Source organism: Heterodontus francisci, unplaced genomic scaffold (genome assembly GCF_036365525.1).
Source record: "Heterodontus francisci isolate sHetFra1 unplaced genomic scaffold, sHetFra1.hap1 HAP1_SCAFFOLD_1333, whole genome shotgun sequence".
NCBI lineage: Eukaryota > Metazoa > Chordata > Chondrichthyes > Heterodontiformes > Heterodontidae > Heterodontus > Heterodontus francisci.
The window spans coordinates 42915-56632 of NW_027141444.1; the positions used below are offsets into that span (position 1 = coordinate 42915).

Below are 13718 nucleotides of genomic sequence, written 5' to 3' on the forward strand. Positions count from 1 at the left end.
CTCTTGTCATCCAAGGTTCCTTCACCCTACCATCCCTTCCTTGCCTCATCGGGACAAACCTATCCAGCAGTCGCAGCAAGTGCTCCCTGAACAACCTCCACATTTCTGTCGTGCATTTCCCTGAGAACATCTGTTCCCAATTTAAGATCCCCAGTTCCTGCCTAATAGCATTGTAATTCCCCCTCCCCCAATTAAACATTTTCCCATCCCGTCTGCTGCTGTCCCTCTCCATGACTATAGTAAAGGTCAGGGAGTTGTGATCACTATCACCGAAATGCTCTCCCACCGAGAGATCTGCCACCTGGCCTGGTTCGTTGCCAAGCACCAAGTCCAACATAGTGTCCCCTCTAGTCGGCCTATCTACGTATTGAGTCAGGAAACCTTCCTGGACACACCTGACAAAAACTGCTCCATCCAAACTATTTGCACTAAGGAGGTTCCAATCAATATTAGGGAAGTTGAAGTCACCCATGACAACAACCCTGTTCCTTCTGCACCTTTCCAAAATCTGCCTCCCAATCTTTTCCTCCGTGTCTCTGTTGCTATTGGGGGGTCTATAGAAAACTCCCAACAAAGTGACTGCTCCTTTCCTGTTTCTGACTTCCACCCATAATGACTCAGTAGACAAACCCTCCTCGACGACCTCCCTTTCTGCAGCTGTGATACTATCCCTGATTAGCAATGCCACTCCCCCACCTCTTTTACCTCCCTCCCTATTCCTTTTGAAACATCTAAACCCCGGAACATCCAACATCCATTCCTGCCCCTGTGATATCCAAGTCTCCGTAATGGCCACAACATCATCGCTCCAAGTATTGATCCATGCTCTAAGTCCATCACCCTTATTTCTGACACTCCTTGCATTAAAATAGACACACTTCAACCCATCATACTGGCTGCAACTTTGTCGTGTCAATTGTCTAACCTTCCTCACAGACTCTCTGCACTCGGTATCTGCCTGTTCAACAGCTACCCCATCCACTGATCCGTAGCTCCGGTTCCCATCCCCCTGCCAAACTAGTTTAAACCCTCCAGAAGAGCTCTAGCAAACCTCCCGCCCAGGATATTGGTGCCCCTCCAGTTCAGATGCAACCTGTCCTTCTTGTACAGATCCCACCTTCCCCAGAAGGTATCCCAATGATCCACATATCTGAAATCCCTCCCTCCTAAACCAGCTCTGTAGCCACGTGTTCAGCTGCACTTGCTCTCTGTTTCTAGCCTCACTAGCACGTGTCACCAGTAACAATCCTGCGATTACTACTCTGCTCGTCCTGCCTTTTAGCTTCCAACCTAACTCCCTATATTCGCTTTTCAGGTCCTCATCCCTTTTCCTAGCTATGTCATTGGTACCGATGTGTACCACGACTTCTGGCTGCACCCCCTCCCCCTTAAGAATCCCGTAGACTCAATCCGAGACATCCCTGACCCTGGCACCCGGGAGGCAACATACCATCCGGGAGTCTCGTTCTCGACCACAGAATCTCCTGTCTGCTCCTCTAACCATTGTATCTCCTATCTCTATCGCTCTCCTATTCTCCCCCCTTCCCTTCTGAGCCACAGAGCCAGGCTCAGTGCCAGAGACCTGGCCGCTGTGGCTTTCCCCTGGTAGGTTGTCCCCCCTCAACTGTATCCAAAACGGTATACTTATTATTGAGGGGAACGGCCACAGGAGATCCCTGCACTGTGCGCCTATTCCCTTTCCCTCCCTTGATGGTCACCCAGCTACCTTTATCATGTAACTTAGGTGTCACTGCTTCCCTATAACTGCTTGCTATCACCCCCTCAGCATCCTGAATGATCCGAAGTTCATCCAGCTCCAGCTCCCTAACGCGGTCTGTGAGGAGCTGGAGTTGGGTGCACTTCTCACAGGTGAAGTCAGCAGGAACACAAGTGGTGACCCTTACCTCGCACATCCTGCAAGAGGAACATGCAACTTCCCTAGCTTCCATCCCCTCTGCTCTAAATTGACAACAGATACTGTTCACCTCAACCACTCCCTGTGGGAGCTAGTTCCACATTCTCACCACTCTCTGGGTCAAGAAGTTTCTCCTGAATTCCCGATTGGATTTATTAGTGACTGTCTTATATTGATGGCCCGCGTTCTAGTCTGACTCACAAGTGGAAACATTTCTACATCTGCGCTGTCGAACCCCCTTCATCATGTTAGAGACCTCGATCAGGTCACCCGTCAGCCTTCCCTTTTCTCGAGAAAAGAGCCCCAGCCTGTTGAGTCTCTCCTGATGGGTATAACCTCTCAGCTCTGGTGTCATCCTTGTAAATCTCTTTTTGCTGCTTCTCCGGTGCCTCCACATCCTTCTTAAATTATGGAGACAGTGCTCCAAATGTGGATTTAATCAAAGTTTGATACAAGTTAAACATCACTTCTCTGCTTTCCAAATCTGTCCCTCTAGAATGAACCCCAGTTCGGCTAGCTTTTATTTCATGGCCTTATAATCCTGCATCACAACAGTTAGTGAGTTGAGAATCAGCTTGACTGTGACCCTCCCTCCTACAGTCGAATTTGCCACTGGCACTGTCTGGTCTCCCTCATGATGCATGGGCACTGAGGTGGAGTACCAAGGGAGGAGCGGCTAGTCCCCTGGAGCCTGTACAGTGTACGTTAATGATGATCTTGCCAAAGGAAGGATCTACTTTCTTTCGACGGGGCAGACTGAAGGTTCATTAGATTGATAACCTGGGAGGAGAGGATTGTCCTACGAGGAGAGATTGAGTAGAATGGGACTGTATTCTCTGAGGTTTAGAGGAATGAGAGGTGATGTCATTGAGTGTGTAAAGTTTTTAGCGGGTTTGACCGGGTAGCTGGCGAGAGGCTGTTTCCCCCTAGCTGGGAAATCTAGAACTAAGGGTCTCAGGATAAGGGGGGGGGGGGGGGGTCGACCATTTAGAACTGAGATGAGAAATTCCTCCACTCAGAGGGTTACGAATCTTTGGAATTCTCTACCCCAGAGAGCTGTCGCTGAGTATATTCGAGGCTGAGATTGATTCATTTTTTGGAGACCGTGGAGATCAAGGGATATGGGGATAGGGCCGGAAAGTGTAGCTGAGGCGGAAGGTGAGCTGTGATCGTATTGAGTGATGGAGCAGTCTCAAAGGGGCCGAGTGGTCTACTCCGGCTCCTATCTCTGCACTTGGGTACCCCAGTGGTGTAAAGGAAGGAGGTGAATGAATGAGGACAGATGGGCAGTAAACCCAGAGTTTGCCCATGTGTTAAGACTTTGCCCCTCTCTACCCCACAGCGTGAAAAGGACCATATCCGGCGGCCAATGAACGCCTTCATGATCTTCAGCAAGCGCCACCGAGCGCTAGTTCACCAGCGACACCCAAACCAGGACAACCGGACCGTCAGCAAGATCCTGGGCGAGTGGTGGTATGCACTGGGGCCCAAGGAGAAACAGAAGTACCACGACCTGGCCTTTCAGGTAGGAGGAGCTCCCCCGCGACCAATCTCTCCCTCCCCGCACCCCCCCCCCCACTTCCAGAGTTGGGGTACTCTGGTCCCTCAACAAGGCCTCCAAAGGCCAAGAGACTGGGGACTGTGGAGGAGCAGAGAGGTTTAGGGGTCCATGTACAGGAATCACTAACAGCTAGTGGACAGGAACAGTAATTAATTAAAAAGCCTAATGGAATGCTGGAATACACCGGGGTGGGAGTTATGTTACAGCTGTACAGAGCTCGGCTCAGATCCCATCTGGAGTAACTGTGTTCAGTTCTGGGCCCCGCGCTTCAGGAAGGATAGATTGGCCTTGGAGGTGGGGGGGGGCGCGCAGATTCACCAGAATGATACCCGGGGATTAAAGGGTTAAATTACGAGGTTGCACAGACCAGGCTTGTGTTTTCTTGAGTTTAGAAGATTGAGTGATGTAATCAAGGTGTTTAAGATGATTAAAGGATTCGATAGGGTCAATAGAGAGAAACTATTTCCTCTGGTGGGGCGGGGGGCGGGGGGAAGAGTCCAGAACAAGGGGGACAGAACCTTAAAATTAGAGATGGGCCATTCAGGGGTGATGTCAGGAAGGACTTCTTCACACAAAGGGCAGTGGAAATCTGGAACTCTCTTCCACCAAAAAGCTGTTGAGGCTGAGGGTCAATTGGAAATTTCCGAATGTTTCTCAGGTAGGAGCATTAAGGATTCAGAATCAAGGCGGTTAGATGGGGTTAAGATGCAGACCAGCCATGATCTCATTAAATGGTGGGAGAGGATCGAGGGGCTGAATGGCCTCCTTCTGTTGCTATGTTCTATAAAGCACGTTGCTCAACCCCACCCACTTACTCCTGGTCTATCCACGGGTCAGTGCCATTGATTCCCGGAGCATTGAGTCAGCAGCCGGAACTGTTCCTTCGCGGGTGAGTGCAGGAGCCTCAGTGAAAGCTCCTGTGTCCCTGGAATTCCCTCCCTGCAGCTTCCCATGTGCAGTGAGCTTAAACAGACAGTGGTGAGGAGGAAGTGGGTGGGATGTTCCAAGGAAAGGCAACATGATGAACAGCCTCTGTCGTTGGATTAGGGTCTCCGGATGGGGGACAGTGACGATCACACAAACAGGAGGAGGCCATTCAGCCCCTTGAGCATGCTACACAGGAGCAGGATGAGGCCACTCAGCCCCTTGAGGCTAGTACACCAGAACAGGGGGAGGCCATTCAGCGCCTCAAACCAGTCACATGGGAGCAGGAGGAGGCCATTCAGCCCCTTGAGCATGCTACACAGGAACAGGAGGCCATTCAGCCCCTTAAGTCTACTTTAAAGAGGAGGAGGCCATTCAACTCCATTCCATTTGTCTAGGTTGGGCCTGTACTCATTGGAGTTTAGGTGAATGAGAGGTGATCTTTTTGAAAAATAAGATTCTGTGGGGGCTTTAAAGTTTGATGCTGAGAGGATGCTTCTCCTCGGGGAATGTAGAACGAGGCGGCACAGTTTCAGAATAAGGGGTCTCCCATTTAAGAAGGAGATGAGGAGGAATGTCTTCTCTCAGAGGGTTGTTAATCTTTGGAATTCTCTTCCCCAGAGAGCAGTGGAGGCTGGGTCATTGAATTATATTCAAGGCTGAGTTAGCCAGGTTTTTGATCTACAAGGGCGTCGAAGTTATGGGGGAGGCAGGAAAGTAGAGTTGAGGCCACAGTCAGGTCAGCCATGAACTTATTGAATGGCAGAGCAGGCTTGAGGGGCCGAATGGCCTACTCCTGCTCTTATTTCTTATATTCTTAACATCCTTGATTCCACAATCCGTAATATCGTTGTCCAACAAAAGTCTGTCGACCTGTTTTGACAGTTTCAGTTGACCTGCTCTCCCCTCGGCCTCAACAGCTTTTTGTGGCACAGAGTTCCAGGTTTGCTCTGGAGGTGCATCTGAGCCACTTGGATGAGAACATGGCAACTGCAGCATTGGTCTAGTGACATAGTGAGCATTTGAGGCAGGATCAGACCCACAGTATTCCCTTGGTGCAATTCCAATAACCTGTCCTGGGAGTGTTTGATGGGGACAGTGTAGAGGGAGCTTTACTCTGTATCTAACCCCTGCTGTACCTGTCCTGGGAGTGTTTGATGGGGACAGTGTAGAGGGAGCTTTACTGTGTATTTAACCCCCGTACTGTACCTGTCCTGGGAGTATTTGATGGGGACAGTGTAGAGGGAGCTTTACTCTGTATCTAACCCCTGCTATACCTGTCCTGGGAGTGTTTGATGGGGACAGTGTAGAGGGAGCTTTACTCTGTATCTAACCCCTGCTGTACCTGTCCTGGGAGTATTTGATGGGGACAGTGTAGAGGGAGCTTTACTCTGTATCTAACCCCTGCTGTACCTGTCCTGGGAGTGTTTGATGGGGACAGTGTAGAGGGAGCTTTACTCTGTATCTAACCCCTGCTGTACCTGTCCTGGGAGTATTTGATGGGGACAGTGTAGAGGGAGCTTTACTCTGTATCTAACCCCTGCTGTACCTGTCCTGGGAGTGTTTGATGGGGACAGTGTAGAGGGAGCTTTACTGTGTATTTAACCCCCGTACTGTACCTGTCCTGGGAGTATTTGATGGGGACAGTGTAGAGGGAGCTTTACTCTGTATCTAACCCCTGCTGTACCTGTCCTGGGAGTGTTTGATGGGGACAGTGTAGAGGGAGCTTTACTCTGTATCTAACCCCTGCTGTACCTGTCCTGGGAGTATTTGATGGGGACAGTGTAGAGGGAGCTTTACTCTGTATCTAACCCCTGCTGTACCTGTCCTGGGAGTGTTTGATGGGGACAGTGTAGAGGGAGCTTTACTCTGTATCTAACCCCTGCTGTACCTGTCCTGGGAGTGTTTGATGGGGACAGTGTAGAGGGAGCTTTACTCTGTATCTAACCCCTGCTGTACCTGTCCTGGGAGTATTTGATGGGGACAGTGTAGAGGGAGCTTTACTGTGTATTTAACCCCCGTGCTATACCTGTCCTGGGAGTGTTTGATGGGGACAGTGCAGAGGGAGCTTTACTGTGTATTTAACCCCCGTACTGTACCTGTCCTGGGAGTGTTTGATGGGGACAGTGTAGAGGGAGCTTTACTGTGTATTTAACCCCCGTACTGTACCTGTCCTGGGAGTGTTTGATGGGGGACAGTGTAGAGGGAGCTTTACTCTGTATCTAACCCCGTACTGTACCTGTCCTGGGAGTGTTTGATGGGGACAGTGTAGAGGGAGCTTTACTCTGTATCTAACCCCGTGCTGTATCTGTCCTGGGAGTGTTTGATGGGGACAGTGTTGAGGGAGCTTTACTCTGTATCTAACCCCCGTGCTGTACCTGTCCTGGGAGTGTTTGATGGGGACAGTGTAGAGGGAGCTTTACTCTGTATCTAACCCCCGTGCTGTACCTGTCCTGGGAGTGTTTGATGGGGGACAGTGTAGAGGGAGCTTTACTCTGTATCTAACCCCTGCTGTACCTGTCCTGGGAGTGTTTGATGGGGACAGTGTAGAGGGAGCTTTACTCTGTATCTAACCCCTGCTGTACCTGTCCTGGGAGTATTTGATGGGGACAGTGTAGAGGGAGCTTTACTCTGTATCTAACCCCTGCTGTACCTGTCCTGGGAGTGTTTGATGGGGACAGTGTAGAGGGAGCTTTACTCTGTATCTAACCCCTGCTGTACCTGTCCTGGGAGTGTTTGATGGGGGACAGTGTAGAGGGAGCTTTACTCTGTATCTAACCCCTGCTGTACCTGTCCTGGGAGTATTTGATGGGGACAGTGTAGAGGGAGCTTTACTCTGTATCTAACCCCTGCTGTACCTGTCCTGGGAGTGTTTGATGGGGACAGTGTAGAGGGAGCTTTACTCTGTATCTAACCCCTGCTGTACCTGTCCTGGGAGTGTTTGATGGGGACAGTGTAGAGGGAGCTTTACTGTGTATTTAACCCCCGTACTGTACCTGTCCTGGGAGTGTTTGATGGGGACAGTGTAGAGGGAGCTTTACTCTGTATCTAACCCCCGTGCTGTACCTGTCCTGGGAGTGTTTGATGGGGACAGTGTAGAGGGAGCTATGGTGGTGGTGGACCAGTGCTACATCTAGGTGTTGGGTTGTGGGTTAATTGAAGATTGTAGTAGATATTGAGCATCATCCTGGTATGGTCGAAACACAGCGTCTCTGCCACAAAGCTGGCGGCGGTCTGGGCTGAGTGGCCGAGTGGAGGCAGTGAGGCATGTCCGTGAGTGGTGAGGTCGGGGTTCTCTGCAGGGGTTAGTTTTGCGTATGGGTGGAGCCAGGTTGTTGGGGGCTAGGATCGGGTCAAGAGGCTAGGGCTGGAGGTCGGATGGTATGGCATGAGTGACATTGATCTCCCTTGCCTTGTCCGGGTTCCCTGGCAGGTGAAGGAGGCTCACTTCAAGGCTCATCCTGACTGGAAGTGGTGCAACAAGGACCGCAAGAAGTCGAGCTCTGACGTCAAAGCTGCTATGACGGGCCCGTTGGTCGTGAGGTGCAAGGAGCAACGGGAGAGAAGCATGTCTGAGACCGGGACCCTGTCCGCCACTACAGGTACCCCATCCTAGACGGGGCTTCAAACACGGTGGGAATGGCAAATGGTGGGGGGATATCCCTAGTGTACTGCCCCGATGGGGGAAGTTGGTCTTTAAGTCAGAGCCAAGTATGTGAGGGCGTGTGCACGGCCGGTTTCTGAACATGCGCTCCCGTGTGTGGAGCTATCTCAGCAGAAACCCACGCGACATGATCACAAGCGCATTTAGCATGAGTGGGCGCGAGGCTTGTGATTTTGTCAAGTGCGGTGACGGCCTGGGTTGCTCTGTGCCATATAGAAGCAGGGGGAGCACCTATTCTGATCCCATACGGACTGAGCTGCTGGGGAACAGGGCCCAGCCTGACTCACTGAATGCTCTTCAGGTTTTCCTGGAATTGAGGTGGAATGCAACTGGAGCAAGTAAACACTGGATCCCAGCAGACCATTCAGCCCCTCGAGCCTGTTATCCAGGAACAGGAGGAGGCCATTCAGCCCCTGCGATCTGTTACCAGGCACAGGAGGAGGCTATTCAGCCACCTTTGGTGAGGTATGGGGGGGTGGCGTGCATGGTGAGGGAGTGGCTGCAGAGTCCAGTGGGCCCTGTCTTTTGTAGCTTGATGTTTACTCCTTTGATGCAGCTTCTTCCGAGATGGTGTCCGACTGCCATGGCCCCCCATGCACTGAATCGAAGCCGATCTCCCTGCTGCTGGGTCCTGAGCGCAGCCAGCACCTTGGGGCAGCGAGCACCCAGCTGACCCGGCCACGAGCCTTCTCACACAGCGGCGTGCACAGCTCGGAGAAGTGTGAGAGGAACAGCGAGGCCCTGGTGGAGCTCGCACAGGTAATGTGGCAAGGTGTAGGGGGACTGAGGTGGACTCGTTAGAACAGAGTGAGCTGGAGTTGGGGTATGGGGGGGAATGAGCTGGTGTTGGGGTATGGAGGGGAATGAGCTGGTGTTGGGGTATGGATGGGAATGAGCTGGTGTTGGGGTATGGAGGGGAATGAGCTGGTGTTGGGGTATGGAGGGGAATGAGCTGGAGTTGGGGTATGGGGGGAATGAGCTGGAGTTGGGGTATGGGGGGAATGAGCTGGAGTTGGGGTATGGGGGGAATGAGCTGGAGTTGGGGTATGGGGGGAATGAGCTGGAGTTGGGGTATGGGGGGAATGAGCTGGAGTTGGGGTATAGGAGGGAATGAGTTGGGGTATAGGAGGGAATGAGTTGGGGTATAGGAGGGAATGAGTTGGGGTATAGGAGGGAATGAGTTGGGGTATAGGAGGGAATGAGTTGGGGTATAGGAGGGAATGAGTTGGGGTATAGGAGGGAATGAGTTGGGGTATAGGAGGGAATGAGTTGGGGTATAGGAGGGAATGAGTTGGGGTATAGGAGGGAATGAGTTGGGGTATAGGAGGGAATGAGTTGGGGTATGGGAGGGAATGAGTTGGGGTATGGGAGGGAATGAGTTGGGGTATGGGAGGGAATGAGTTGGGGTATGGGAGGGAATGAGTTGGGGTATGGGGGGGAATGAGTTGGGGTATGGGGGGGAATGAGTTGGGGTATGGGGGGGAATGAGTTGGGGTATGGGGGGGAATGAGCTGGTGTTGGGGTATGGAGGGGAATGAGCTGGAGTTGGGGTATGGAGGGGAATGAGCTGGAGTTGGGGTATGGAGGGGAATGAGCTGGAGTTGGGGTATAGGGGGGAATGAGCTGGAGTTGGGGTATAGGGGGGAATGAGCTGGAGTTGGGGTATAGGGGGGAATGAGCTGGAGTTGGGGTATAGGGGGGAATGAGCTGGAGTTGGGGTATAGGGGGGAATGAGCTGGAGTTGGGGTATAGGGGGGAATGAGCTGGGGTATAGGGGGGAATGAGCTGGGGTATAGGGGGGAATGAGCTGGGGTATAGGGGGGAATGAGCTGGGGTATAGGGGGGAATGAGCTGGGGTATAGGGGGGAATGAGCTGGGGTATAGGGGGGAATGAGCTGGGGTATAGGGGGGAATGAGCTGGGGTATAGGGGGGAATGAGCTGGGGTATAGGGGGGAATGAGCTGGGGTATAGGGGGGAATGAGCTGGGGTATAGGGGGGAATGAGCTGGGGTATAGGGGGGAATGAGCTGGGGTATAGGGGGGAATGAGCTGGGGTATAGGGGGGAATGAGCTGGGGTATAGGGGGGAATGAGCTGGGGTATAGGGGGGAATGAGCTGGGTTATAGGAGGGAATGAGTTGGGGTATAGGAGGGAATGAGTTGGGGTATAGGAGGGAATGAGTTGGGGAATAGGAGGGAATGAGTTGGGGAATAGGAGGGAATGAGTTGGGGAATAGGAGGGAATGAGTTGGGGAATAGGAGGGAATGAGTTGGGGTATAGGAGGGAATGAGTTGGGGTATAGGAGGGAATGAGTTGGGGTATAGGAGGGAATGAGTTGGGGTATAGGAGGGAATGAGTTGGGGTATAGGGAATGAGCTGGAGTTGGGGTATAGGGGGGAATGTGTTGGGGTATAGGGGGGAATGAGTTGGGGTATGGGGGGGAATGAGTTGGGGTATGGGAGGGAATGAGTTGGGGTATGGGAGGGAATGAGTTGGGGTATGGGAGGGAATGAGTTGGGGTATGGGAGGGAATGAGTTGGGGTATGGGAGGGAATGAGTTGGGGTATGGGAGGGAATGAGTTGGGGTATGGGAGGGAATGAGTTGGGGTATGGGAGGGAATGAGTTGGGGTATGGGAGGGAATGAGTTGGGGTATGGGAGGGAATGAGTTGGGGTATGGGAGGGAATGAGTTGGGGTATGGGAGGGAATGAGTTGGGGTATGGGAGGGAATGAGTTGGGGTATGGGAGGGAATGAGTTGGGGTAGGGGAGGGAATGAGTTGTGGGTATGGGAGGGAATGAGTTGGGGTATGGGAGGGAATGAGTTGGGGTATGGGAGGGAATGAGTTGGGGTATGGGAGGGAATGAATTGGGGTATGGGAGGGAATGAGCTGGGGTATGGGAGGAAATGAGCTGGGGTATGGGAGGGAATGAGTTGGGGTAGGGGTATGGAGGGGAATGAGTTGGTATTGGGGTATGGAGGGGAATGAGTTGGGGTATGGGGGGGAATGAGTTGGGGTATGGGGGGGAATGAGTTGGGGTATGGGGGGGAATGAGTTGGGGTATGGGGGGGAATGAGTTGGGGTATGGGGGGGAATGAGTTGGGGTATGGAGGGGAATGAGTTGGGGTATGGAGGGGAATGAGTTGGGGTATGGAGGGGAATGAGATGGGGTATGGAGGGGAATGAGTTGGGGTATGGAGGGGAATGAGTTGGGGTATGGAGGGGAATGAGTTGGGGTATGGAGGGGAATGAGTTGGGGTATGGAGGGGAATGAGTTGGGGTATGGAGGGGAATGAGTTGGGGTATGGAGGGGAATGAGTTGGGGTATGGAGGGGAATGAGTTGGGGTATGGGGGGGAATGAGTTGGGGTATGGGAGGGAATGATTTTGTGTTGGGGTATGGAGGGGAATGAGTTGGGGTATGGAGGGGAATGAGTTGGGGTATGGAGGGGAATGAGTTGGGGTATGGAGGGGAATGAGTTGGGGTATGGAGGGGAATGAGTTGGGGTATGGAGGGGAATGAGTTGGGGTATGGAGGGGAATGAGTTGGGGTATGGAGGGGAATGAGTTGGGGTATGGAGGGGAATGAGTTGGGGTATGGAGGGGAATGAGCTGGAGTTGGGGTATAGGGGGGAATGAGCTGGAGTTGGGGTATAGGGGGGAATGAGCTGGAATTGGGGTATGGGGGGCATGAGCTGGAGTTGGGGTATGGGGGGCATGAGCTGGAGTTGGGGTATAGGGGGGAAATGAGCTGGAATTGGGGTATGGGGGCATGAGCTGGAGTTGGGGTATAGGGGGGAAATGAGCTGGAATTGGGGTATTGGGGGGGGGGAATGAGCTGGAATTGGGGTATGGGGGGGAATGAGCTGGAGTTGGGGTATGGGGGGGAATGAGCTGGAGTTGGGGTATGGGGGGAATGAGCTGGAATTGGGATATCAGGGGGGAATGAGCTGAGGTATTGGGGGGAATGAGCTGGAGTTGGGGTATTGGGGGGAAATGAGCTGGAGTTGGGGTGTAGGGGGGAATGAGCTGGAGTTGGGGTATAAGGGGGGAATGAGTTGGGGTATGGGGGGAATGAGCTGGAGTTGGGGTGTCGGGGGGGAATGAGCTGGAGTTGGGGTATGGGGGGCAGTGAGCTGGAGTTGGGGTATGGGGGGGAATGAGCTGGAGTTGGGGTATGGGGGGGAATGAGCTGGAGTTGGGGTATGGGGGGGAATGAGCTGGAGTTGGGGTATGGGGGGGAATGAGCTGGAGTTGGGGTATGGGGGGGAATGAGCTGGAGTTGGGGTATGGGGGGGAATGAGCTGGAGTTGGGGTATGGGGGGGAATGAGCTGGAGTTGGGGTATGGGGGGGAATGAGCTGGAGTTGGGGTATGGGGGGGAATGAGCTGGAGTTGGGGTATGGGGGGAATGAGCTGGAGTTGGGGTATGGGGGGGGAGTGAGCTGGAGTTGGGGTATGGCGGGGAATGAGCTGGAGTTGGGGTTTAGGGGGGAATGAGCTGGGGTATGGGAGGAAATGAGTTGGGGTATGGGAGGGAATGAGTTGGGGTAGGGGTATGGAGGGGAATGAGTTGGTGTTGGGGTATGGAGGGGAATGAGTTGGTATTGGGGTATGGGGGGGAATGAGTTGGGGTATGGAGGGGAATGAGTTGGGGTATGGGGGGGAATGAGTTGGGGTATGGGAGGGAATGAGTTGGGGTATGGGGGGGAATGAGTTGGGGTATGGGGGGGAATGAGTTGGGGTATGGAGGGGAATGAGTTGGGGTATGGAGGGGAATGAGTTGGGGTATGGAGGGGAATGAGTTGGGGTATGGAGGGGAATGAGTTGGGGTATGGAGGGGAATGAGTTGGGGTATGGAGGGGAATGAGTTGGGGTATGGAGGGGAATGAGTTGGGGTATGGAGGGGAATGAGTTGGGGTATGGAGGGGAATGAGTTGGGGTATGGAGGGGAATGAGTTGGGGTATGGAGGGGAATGAGTTGGGGTATGGAGGGGAATGAGTTGGGGTATGGAGGGGAATGAGTTGGGGTATGGAGGGGAATGAGTTGGGGTATGGAGGGGAATGAGTTGGGGTATGGAGGGGAATGAGTTGGGGTATGGAGGGGAATGAGTTGGGGTATGGAGGGGAATGAGTTGGGGTATGGAGGGGAATGAGTTGGGGTATGGAGGGGAATGAGTTGGGGTATGGAGGGGAATGAGTTGGGGTATGGAGGGGAATGAGTTGGGGTATGGGAGGGAATGAGTTGAGGTCTAGGAGGGAATGAGTTGGGGTATAGGAGGGAATGATTTTGTGTTGGGGTATAGGAGGGGAATGAGTTGGGGTATGGAGGGGAATGAGTTGGGGTATGGAGGGGAATGAGTTGGGGTATGGAGGGGAATGAGTTGGGGTATGGAGGGGAATGAGTTGGGGTATGGAGGGGAATGAGTTGGGGTATGGAGGGGAATGAGTTGGGGTATGGAGGGGAATGAGTTGGGGTATGGAGGGGAATGAGTTGGGGTATGGAGGGGAATGAGTTGGGGTATGGAGGGGAATGAGTTGGGGTATGGAGGGGAATGAGTTGGGGTATGGAGGGGAATGAGTTGGGGTATGGAGGGGAATGAGCTGGGGTATGGAGGGGAATGAGCTGGGGTATGGAGGGGAATGAGTTGGGGTA

The 13718-nt window shown here is 53.0% G+C and overlaps 1 protein-coding gene across 1 annotated transcript in view; it reads left to right on the top strand.

Moving 5' to 3' along the window:
• The window catches only part of LOC137363717 (protein capicua homolog), a gene marked incomplete at both ends in the record, with an annotated part of 70940 nt that overhangs the window by 19100 nt on the left and 38122 nt on the right, over positions 1-13718 (top strand). Inside the window, 3 exons of the mRNA XM_068027321.1 lie at positions 3258-3440; positions 7834-8002; positions 8621-8823. Coding sequence (XP_067883422.1) covers positions 3258-3440; positions 7834-8002; positions 8621-8823 — 555 coding nt within the window. The remainder of the gene's footprint in view (positions 1-3257; positions 3441-7833; positions 8003-8620; positions 8824-13718) is intronic.